Source organism: Mus caroli, chromosome 3 (genome assembly GCF_900094665.2).
Source record: "Mus caroli chromosome 3, CAROLI_EIJ_v1.1, whole genome shotgun sequence".
Lineage (NCBI taxonomy): Eukaryota > Metazoa > Chordata > Mammalia > Rodentia > Muridae > Mus > Mus caroli.
Genome location: NC_034572.1, coordinates 128,719,696 through 128,731,005, shown reverse-complemented (window position 1 = coordinate 128,731,005; position 11,310 = coordinate 128,719,696). Strand labels below are relative to the sequence as shown.

General features: G+C 35.9%; 1 protein-coding gene across 6 annotated transcripts in view; it reads right to left on the bottom strand.

Annotated features, from left to right (window-relative positions):
• Positions 1 to 86: 86 nt before the first annotated feature.
• The window catches only part of Ube2d3 (ubiquitin conjugating enzyme E2 D3), a 27,956-nt gene continuing 16,732 nt past the window's right edge, over positions 87 to 11,310 (bottom strand). For 4 of the 6 annotated variants that reach the window (XM_029474946.1, XM_029474947.1, XM_029474945.1 and 1 more), the window contains exons 3-9: positions 10,652 to 10,715; positions 10,522 to 10,553; positions 6,817 to 6,894; positions 5,224 to 5,329; positions 2,324 to 2,417; positions 1,616 to 1,665; positions 87 to 191 (exon numbers count right to left, since the gene is read on the bottom strand). In XM_029474946.1, the coding sequence (XP_029330806.1) occupies positions 1,617 to 1,665; positions 2,324 to 2,417; positions 5,224 to 5,329; positions 6,817 to 6,894; positions 10,522 to 10,553; positions 10,652 to 10,715 (423 nt within the window). In that variant the 3' untranslated portion in view covers positions 87 to 191; position 1,616. The remainder of the gene's footprint in view (positions 192 to 1,615; positions 1,666 to 2,323; positions 2,418 to 5,223; positions 5,330 to 6,816; positions 6,895 to 10,521; positions 10,554 to 10,651; positions 10,716 to 11,310) is intronic. The other 2 variants (XM_021157299.2, XM_021157297.2) reach the window with 1 other exon arrangement.

The following is an 11,310-nucleotide window of genomic DNA, read 5'->3' as shown; positions in this document are numbered from 1 at the left end:
AATGAATGGAGGGAGGTAAACAAAAAATAAAATTAAAAAAGATGAGGTCTGATAGGGGAGCAGCCGGATAAGAAAATCAAAAAAGGAACAGTAATTTAAAGTTTATTCCAGCTATAATGCAGGTTATTCTGACTTTAAGGTAGCATCACATGGCATACTTCTGAGTCCATTCCCGAGATATTCTGTTGTACCTGCAAATAAACAAATAAGCAATTTAAAAAATAAAATTAAAGAATTATTAATATCATAAAGGCAAGGAAAATATTTCTATTTTACCTGTGGATTCATCTTACATCACCTGTAATGTCTATGGTTAGAATAAAAGTCAACAAGAGACAGAAATAGCAACATTGGCATTCAAAGCAATAGGGGCAATGAGAGCCATGGACGTGTTATCTTAATAAACACAAGTGGTGCCCAGATTGGGAGGCTTAACAAAGACCTCTCCGTCATCACTAAGGTAGTATTCTATCAAGCTTTCAAGTTGGTCATATCATTCTGACACATTTTTACATAAAAAAAACCCTACTGTACAGTTAATGATTGTCAGAATAGTATGTATATGCATAGAATAGAAACTCTGGCCAATGATGGCTAGAACTATGCAACTGAAAAATTGAATCTGAAACCTAGAGATTGAGAAGTTTGTTGGGTATTGAGAAAAAAATGCCTTTGAAACCTAGGCAGAAGAATACATTAGAAAGGATGATAAAAAAAGGCATTAGTTTTTAAATGAAAGTTTAGTAGCAGTGATTGCTACTAATCCTCACTGAGACCTGCTGAAAATAGTCTCTAGGAGCACAACAACATTTTTGTTAAAAAAGATCAATAGATAACTCATCCGTGACCCAGGTGATTACTGAGGAAGACCCAGTACTGACAGACACCATTCCATTCCCCCACTTCATTATAGTGCACTATCATACAGGTTACTTTACCCCAACCAAAAAAGTGACAATACCTTAAGAAATGAGTACATAATAAAGGACAGGGGAAAACCTTTGGAAGAAATAATACCACTAAGTTTCATCTCAAACCAAGTAATGGACTTCAACTATTTCAAACAGCTCAACATATAAAAAACTCTCTACCAATTCAGAATTACGGCATTTAGAAAACCCTCTTCAAACAGCCAGCATTTTAAAACAAACTTGTTTTGGTTTAGCATAAAAAGAGCCACAAAATATAGCTAACATTAATGCATGCTTGTCAGTCAGTAATGAACATTTATTTAGTTTGTGAGGTTTAAGTGTTTCCCTTTATATTACTATTACTATCTTCCTGATAAAAATCCCAAGTAAAACCACCACATTCCATATAGTATTGACACAAAATGTTTAAATTTCAACATCATGGTAATTTAATGAAGGATAAAGATACTCTTATACTTCTTCTTCTTACTAGAGCTATATAACTGCTTTGCCATGCAAGAATCCCAAGCAGTAGTGAAGACAGAGTATAACTTTCAAAAAACAGAGATCAAGCAGTTAAGTAATTTTCAGAAAACTGCCATATCTGTTACCTTTGGTTAGTTAATACAGTGCTTTAAAGCATGCAGCACTCAACTGCTGGCAGTACCATAAATAAGCGCACCATAGAGTACAGATCCTCTTACCCTACAACATAGCGTATTTCTCTGTCCACTCTCTTGCTAACCTATTGTACCTAATTGAATAAGCACACTTAGCATTAATTATAACATATGAAAGTTAAATGGTTAAGCTGAACACAAAGATAAATCAAATAGTTGATAAATTTAGACCAAAATTTAAAGGTTTATTTTATATATATATATATATGAGTGCACTGTAGCTGTCTTCGGACTCACTAGAAGGCATCAGATCCCATTACAGATGGTTGTAAGTCAGCATGTGGTTGCTGGGAATTGAATGAAGGACCTCTGGAAGAGCAGCCAGTGCTCTTAACCGCTGAATCATCTCTCCAGTTCTAGACCAAAAATTTTACACTAGTCTTTTTTCTTTATGTTTGGAAAACAAACTCAGGTTTATTTCCCCAAACTGAATAATTAAGCAAGGGTTTAACTCATTAGAAAACAAACATCTCAAGGGAGCTACTCACTGTCATGTATGCTATGAGCATATATTTATTTGGCAGGGTCTCACTAGGCATCCTAGACTAGCTTCAAACTTCTAATGCTGCAGCCTCAGCCATTATGCTGGTCCTTACTGCTTTTAATTGTGTTTTAGTAACTAGCTTATCAGAAACAAACATAAAAAGGTACTGTCACAAATTTCAGCAGAAATAAGCTCAACTCACTAAATAAAACTGTTTATAGTCATTCATTAAACAATTGCATACTTACTTATCTCTGTCTGTTTTATAGATCCGTGCAATCTCTGGCACTAGGGGGTCATCTGGGTTTGGATCACATAGCAGTGAACAAATGGATAAAAGAACTACAAGGAAAAAAAAAATCAATTTCAGGTGTTTGGACAATCAAATGATAAAACTTAAAAATGTACTCTAGACCTCATCATAATTTTATTACTCTATAATATCTCCATAGAGTTCTACAGAAAATAAGTTTCTGTAAATAAACAGTATTAGAAATGAGAGCTCTGATGGCACCAAAGTCAGTAATGATTAGGTCAAAGGTAAGACTTAAAGGTGGTTGTCACATGACATCCTACTAGTTTGGTTCTTAAAAAAAAAAAACGGGGGGGGGAGGGGGAGGAGGAGGAGGAGGAGAGGCATCAGATTTTAAGGATTTTCTTGGTACTTTCAGGAGAACAAAACTCTTAGTAGTATAATAGAGTCAAACCTTGGAAAAAATACCAAAACCAAGTAAGGGGGGGGGAATAAAAAAGAACAAAAAACCCCAGAGGCTCATTCTTTGCTCTACCTTAGGAAAGGTTTCTCACAAAAAATACAAGAGCTGCTTTATGTCCTTGAATCAGAAATGAAAACCACTGTCCCTAGAGACTGGTGCAAATGACAGTGTTAAACAGCATAAAGTCAAAGTAACTATCAAAGCTGCAAACACAATGTCAAAATCAAATGAGGGACTAAGTAAAATTGGAGAATATAATAACAGTGTCAGGTCAGTGTTTCTTTCTTTCTTTCTTTTTTTAAGATTTATTATATGTAAGTACACTGTAGCTGTCTTCAGACACTCCAGAAGAGGGTGCCAGATCCCGTTACGGATGGTTGTGAGCCACCACGTGGTTGCTGGGAGTTGAACTCTGGACCTTTGGAAGAGCAGTCGGGTGCTCTTACCCACTGAGCCATCTCACCAGCCCCAGGTCAGTGTTTCTAAATCTGACTTGCAAGCTTATAAATCTGTCAAAAAGTCAAGTTAATTTTAAGAACAAAACAAAATCCCCATCAATTCAGTCTGCATTTGTAAAAAATACAATTCAGAATTAAGAGTATATCATGCCAGGCAGTGGTAGTACACACCTTTGATCCCAGCACTTGGGAGGCAGAGGAGAGGGATTTCTGAGTTTGAGGCCAGCCTGGTCTACAGACTGAGTTCCAGGACAGCCAGGGCTATACAGAGAAACCCTGTCTAGAAAAACCAAAAGTACATTCCAGCAGGGAATGGGAAAATAGAAACCTGGCATTTAGATGATGAAACATATAAAAAGAGAATTTAAAAAAAATCCAAAGTGGTTAAAAAAATTAGTCCCAAGACTGTAAGCTCTTAAAAGAGTAATTGGAAAATGCAGCCAAATCCATGTAAAGATTCAAAAACATTTTAACACGCATATGGAGAAATGCCTGTGTGATGTGGTGTGCTGCCTGTAAACAGAACATACTTGTTTCACTCTGTATTTACCAAACTCATAAAACATTTTGATAAAAAGCTAACAACTATTCCAAGTTTTAAAAATGTTACACTTCAGGATTGAGCCTGAAAATAGTTAACACAAATACCCCTAAGATTATAATTACTAGCATTAAAAACATGACTAATATAACATTACATAATTACCCAAGCCTATAAATTACTAAAAGGCAATCTCATCCTTAAAATGTTTTGTGTACAATTGAATTTGCAGAGTGGAATGTCAAAAAACCACTTGTCATTCAGAATGCAAAAGAAGACAAGGAGGAACTTTCCGTCTGGGGCACCTGGAGCTCTAGAATGTGTTAGGAGGCTAAGTACAAGGTCAGTCTTTTTCCCCAATTCCCCAAGTATTCCACATTTTATTAGACACAGAGTGACTATTATAGTCAAGCAATACCCAACTAAAGACAGGCTCAAAATCAGATACAGAAAATCTACACAGATGCTTATTAGAGTAGAAAGCTCTAATGCTGTAAACCATGCCTGGCTATATTTTCCTATTCTCACTAACAAGACGGCCCAACAGTTATAGGCACATACTATTTGTATAGAGGACAGTTTTGGTTTCCCAACTCCCACTTTGATGCCCCCTCACAACTGTCCTTTAACTACAGCTCCTGGTGATCTAGCATTCTCTTCTGGACTCCAAAACATCTGCATTCACGTGCACATTACCACCCACAAACAGTTTACCACCAAAATAAGTTTATTAAAATTAATTTGGGGGCTGAGGCAATAGTTCAGTAGGTAAGAGCTTAGGCTAAAACAAAAGACCTGAGTTCAAATCCCCACTGTTCATGAAAAGCTAGCTATGTGTGCTTGAACCCTAGCATTGGTGGTAAAGACAGGCAGACACTGAGAGTTACTATGAACTTCAGGTTTAATGACAGAACCTAGCCAAATGAAATAAAAGTACAGAAGAGGAAGATACCTCTGGCTTCTGATATATTACACTAAAAATAAACTGCCATCATGTGAAAAAAACTTACTAGGAAAATGCCCTACCAACATATTTTTAACTTTAGACAAAAATCCCCCTAAGATTTACTTTCACTGATGAAGTGACAACCCCAAACAGCCAAACCCACTAACTTTTTTTTCTTTTTGAAAGATCTCAGTCTAGCCTCAGATTCACTCACATTAACCAAGGACGATCTTGACTTCAGATCCTCCCACCCCTATTCCCAAAAGGGCCATTGTTTAGGCATGTGCCATACCTGATTTATAGAACACTGGGGGTGGGGGTGGGGGGGTGAGTGGGAGAAGATTAAACAGTGAGCTTTGTGCATGCTAGGCAAGCATGTTATACTGAGATACATCCCCAATCTTGCAAGCAACTTTTAATTAAAATGTTGGCATAATAAAAAAAGTCTCAGTAGCTGAAAACTATTATATTGAAATTATCATTTTACCTTTAGAAATAGTTAAAGCAGGAGACCACTGTGATCTTAGAATATCAAGACAAATGCTGCCATTACTGTTAATATTTGGATGATAAATTCTTGTTGTAAATGCAACCTAAAAAAAAAAAAAATCACATGACACAACCTTTAGATGGCTTTTGCAAATGAAAATAAGTACTCTATACTTTAAAAAGCAAGGCTTAAACTACTAAATCTCACCAGTGCTCATAGTAACAAGAGAATATAAGGAGACACGAAAATGATCAAAGCACACATATAAGGAAATACTTATATATGGAAAACTTCAACAAAATCAGTTTTAGGTAATAAAAGCTAGTTTTAAAAAGTTAACATCAGCCTCAGCAGGGAAAAAGTAATTAGCTCTGAAGGTTAACTCTATAGTATAGCTTAACTATCAAAAGGCAGGCAATCTGTGAAAGGGAACTTAGGATGCTCAATTTAGGATACAGGTATATATTCAAATTCTATTCCCACTGCTGACACAACAAATTGAGTATAAGCTTTATACCCAAAGGAACTTTACTTTTTTACTACACTGTACTTTTAACATGACTAAAGAGGGTTAGAAAAACACCATAATTTAATACACATTATTTTCTAGTCATTCACATACCATGAATTTGAACTAATAGTTCTGAGAGAAAAAAAAAAATCAAGGACTATACGCTCTGAACTCATTACTCTGCTTGAGTCTACAGAATACCAGGATTCAAGGTGTTGTTATGGATCCAGCAACTTAGCCTTTAACACTATAGTCACCTAAGTGCATTAAAAGCAACTGGAACTACTTACTAGACTCCAACACTTAGCATAAGCATAGAAATACTTGAGCTTTGCAACTTCAAAAAGGCAAATCTTTTCTACATTACAGAGTTAAAATCTTTGTCTAATTCTTAGAAGCTAGGCATCAGTAAAGTATGTGGTATACTGCTTGTACTGGCTATTTTTGTGTCAACTTGACACAGCTGGAGTTATCACAGAGAAGGGAGCTTCAGTTGAGGAAATGCCTCCATGAGATCCAACTGTAAGGCATTTTCTCAATTAGTGATCAAGGGGGAAAGGCCCCTTGTGGGTGGGACCATCCCTGGGCTGGTAGTCTTGGGTTCTATAAGAGAGTAGGCTGAGCAAGCCAGGGGAGATATGCCAGTAAAGAACATCCCTCCATGGCCTCTGCATCAGCTCCTGCTCCCTGACCTGTTTGAGTTCCAGTCCTGACTTCCTTTGGTGATGAACAGCAGCATGGAAGTGTAAGCCAAATAAACCCTTTCCTCCCCAACTTGTTTCTTGGTCATGATGTTTGTGCAGGAATAGAAATCCTGACTAAGACACTGCTAAACTTAGCTCTTGGAAGATGAAAGTTCTTATATGAAAAAGTTCCAGATAGTCTTTTTTTTTTTTTCCAGATAGTCTTGAACAGGAGTTATCTACATAAATGCAGCTCATTTCTCTATGTAATACTTATTTTTATTCACCATACATACAGGGCTCTTAAGCCTCAATTATACAGAAACCTAAATTTGCACGAACATTTTATTCTTCTAAAACAATCCATAAACAGATTTTGGAAGGACAAATACTTGCCTTAGGTGGTTTGAAGGGGTAGTCTGTAGGAAAATGAATTGTCAAAAAGAATACACCACCTTGATATGGGCTGTCATTCTGTAAAGAGAAACATAGGCTTAATATGTCAAGATAATTCCTTAAAAAAAAAGATGGCTAAAATGATAAATGCCATTTCCACACAAGCCTGGTAACCTGAGTTCAGTCTTAAAACCTATGTAAAAGGTGGCAGAGAGAACTGACCCCAGTGCTGTCCTATGACTTCTAGTCACATGTCCTAACATGCACACACCCACAGAAATGAATACCCATTTCAAAGAACTAAAGCACCTTCAAGAGGCAAAACATCTGAGTTTACTTTTCAATTGGCACCTTGAAATTTTTTCATAAAACCAAGAAAACTTTTCTTCTAAACTTAACACAATGTATCATACTCTTGAAAGTCAACGGCTAGAAACAAAATTTCAAATTACTAGTGTCCTTTTCTTTGTTCATTACAATGTGCACATAAATATTCAACCATGCTAATATAAAGATTTGAAACTACTTTTTATGAGTTTTAATAAAAACAAAAATGAGAAATATACACTATTTCCATTCTATGAAATAAAATGGATCAAAAGATACAGCCCATTACAGTGTCTATAGATCCATTCTCCACTTTTAATCTGACCCCTCACATTTTACAGTTTCCGCTTTCTTCTGTACTGTGCCTATTTACTTCTGAGCACATTTTCAAGCCTACTAAATATACTTGTCTACTTGATGAGATGCATTCAAATCTCAAGCTTCTATGTCAACCCCATTCTTCCTAAAACAAAAATAGAGGTCTCATAAATGATTCTTTTATTTTCATTTGATTCACAGTCCTAAAGGACTCAAAGAATGTCAGATTTAGTGGCTTCTTATGCCTTCCATCTAAGGACTTTGAAGGCTGAGGCAAGAGTGACTATGAGTTTGAAGGCAGCTTGAGGTACAAGGTTCTAACTTCTAGGCCAGCCTTGGCAAGATGGTACAGTGAAGTTCCATCTCCAAACTAACACTAACACACACACACACACACACACACACACACACACACACACACACCCCTTAAAATTTCTTGAACTTGGGCTGGTGAGATGGCTCAGCAGGTAAGAGCACCCGACTGCTCTTCCAAAGGTCCTTAGTTCAAATCCCAGCAACCACATGGTGGCTCACAACCATCCTGAACAAGATCTGACTCCCTCTTCTGGTGTGTCTGAAGACAGCTACAGTGTACTTACATGTAATAAAATAAATCTTTAAAAAAAAAAAATTTCTTGAACTAGCTGCTTTTTGGCCATTGCTGGTATTTTAACTGTGATAGTATGTATGAAATGACATAAAAAATGTGAAGTTGGATCAATAACTCTTATAAACAGTTTTATTTCAGATTCCTTCATTTATAGTTGATTATCCCCTGTCCATACTGACAATACTGAAACGCCACAGACTAAGGTGGAAGTTATTATTTCCAAATCTTTTCCTGCCAACTACCTTTCAAATTAAAGAAAAGTTAACCACATGAGAGACAGGGAACTTATTTCTGATGACATGACGCATTAACGGGACTACTGTTAATATAATGCAGTGACCCTCTTTCCCACATTTAAATCAGATAACCAGCACTTGTTTACCAATTCTTTGTGGTTCCAATTATCTTCAGAAATAAAAAACCAGCATAACCCATAGTAACTTCAAGCATTTATGTGTGAATTTTCAATTGATTCAGAGGTATCTGAGTATAATTTAATAAAATTCAAGTTCCCCTTTTCTGAAATTTTAAGTAAAATTTAAAGAACAAAACCAGGAATCTCCACACACAATCTGACCTAAGGTAGTAAGTACTCCAAAGGAAAACATTTATTATCCAGACGTAGCGGACAATCTGCAACTTGTGTGATGTTATCACTTTCCCACTGTTTTAGTTTACAACTGCAATTTCACAAAGACATGCTTACACAAAGCACAAGTTCTTTTTATTATTAGTTTAATTACTACAGTGAAAAAGTATGAATGAAATGGGCACAGTACAGTATGTGACAGATACATAAGCCACTAAAAAGGAGACAGTAGCTGTTGTCTCATTCCTAAGTCTAAGCATCTAGTCGGAGGGGCAAGTTTCCCCAGCATCAAATTAAAAAATGTCAAATAGTCTCAGTAAACAAGTGAATATATTCAACACTGACTAAAACAAAAAGGCACTTTTAAATCAAAAGACTGAAAAAAACAAAGACCTGTGGCCTTTGTGGTTAAAGATAAACCAATACCAGCCCGCTCCTATGATTTTCAGTCTTTTTAATTTCAACATTTCACAATTACTCTTGAAATGCTGTCAGAATCATGAGTTACTCCTACTATGCATTTTATTACATGAGTATCTCACACTCTGGTATGTCAATTACCTGCCTTCCCATATTAAACTCTCTGAAGGCTAACAGAGATTGGTTTATTCATACCTTTATCCTCATCACACAGCAGGTGCTTGCTCACTTTCACTGAGCTAGAAAATGAGTAAGGTTATTAAAACACATAAGGTGACTCATGCTTGTTAATTCTACCTTTCAGGGTCCTGAGGTGGAGGGGAGCTGAAAATTTGAGAACACCCTGTATTACAGCATTTTAACTGTCTAAAACAAAACAAACCCCAAATAATCCAGTCATTTTTTTAAAAATCAAGAAATCTAACTAGATGTGAATGTTCAATCCTGAAATATGGGTAACCAGAAGGCTGAAGAAGGAATTTAAGACAAACCCAAGACTGTTGTCTCAAAAAAGGTCAATCCAGGGTGTCTGAAATGGCTCCATGAATAAGGTGGGGGGAAATTGCCACTAAATCTGACACCAAGTTCAATCCCTGTGACCTACACGGAAGCAGAGAGCTGACTTTTCCAAGTGATCCCCTGATCTCTGTGCTCATGTCCAATAACTACACCTAAAAAGTTTTATAAAAAGTCAATTTAAGACTGGGAAGTATTTGTTGATTGAACCCATCTAACTACTTACTAGGTCAAACTCTTCCAAAAATATTTTCTTTCAGAAATATTATGTACCTAATGACTATTTTCCTACTCTGTACATTTACACTATTTCCCCACCCCCAAAACTTAGTAAGATACAAGTGACTTAACAGATCCCAAAATGCCCTTTAAAGTTAAAAAAAAAAAAAAAAATCTTACTCAAGATGTTTTAGATCAGTCTAATTCTCTGAAATTCTTAGATGGTTATTCATAATCCTGAATATTTATCTAGCATACAGTTTATCAACCGAAGAAAGAAAGGAATTTTGGTATATTCAAGATATAAAGTTCTCCCTAAATAAATTAAAAATTTGCATAAATCTCTACATCTGTAAAACAACAATTAACCAAAAGAACATGATTATTGTAGATTCATATTTGGCAGTTATGATGCTTTGAGGAACAACCCACAGTAGAATCCTTTCCTCTAGATAAGCTCAATAACTGCTCTTCACTGCCATAAAGAAAGACTGAGGCAAAACAAGGGATTTTGTGGATGCAGAGATGGTACCTACCCCAGGATACAATCAGAGATACACATTTAAGGAACATTTCATTTTCTTTAAAGAGCAGTGTTAATATGTCATCAGAAATACAGTAACTATATATTAAAGCCAAAGGATAAAAATTGTGATAGAGAATGCTGGATTTTCAATGAAAAGCAAAAGAAAAAAAGAATACTTACAGGTCCCATAATTGTGGCTTGCCAATGAAACACTAGAATGAGGAGGGAGAACAAAACAAAAACTTCATTATTCCAAAAACCTACAACCTTCTGAAGTGAAGTCCTTAAATAAAGAGACTAAGCTGCTTACTGTCATCTCCAACTGGACCTGCAGAACATTGTGCTGGAGGGTCACGGGCCAAATCACTAAGTTCCTAAACCAAAACAGAAAACGGTAGGTTATGTAACTTAAAATTTATGAAAAGATATGCAGTTAAATATCAAACTTTTAAAATCTCATTTAAAGGGACATAAAAACCACTAATGAGGACAATATATGCCAGGGGGAGAAAGAAACCACAAGTAATCTTAAATCCAGCTCTTGAAATATAGAAAGATGCTAAGCCTTATTTGTTCAGACATATGCTGAAACAATCACCTTGGCATGCATTTGTATTTGTACAGTTAAACTTTTCTTTTTGGTTTTTCAAGACAGGGTTTCTCTGTTTAGCCCTGGCTGTCCTGGAACTCACTGAAGACCAGGTTGGCCTCGAACTCAGAAATCTACCTACCTCTGCTTCCCAAGTGCTGGGATTAAAGACATGCACTACCACTGCCCAGCTTAAACTTTAAAAACAAACAAATTTTTACCATACAAAATTGTCATCTCTGAACAAAACAGTAGCAACAGGATGCTTTCAAGTTTATAAACTTATTAGGCAAGGCTAGATCAACAAGTCTTTGGATAAACTTTTCAGACAATCTTTTTTTTTTTTTTTTTTTTTTTTTTTTTTTTTTTTTTTTTTTTTT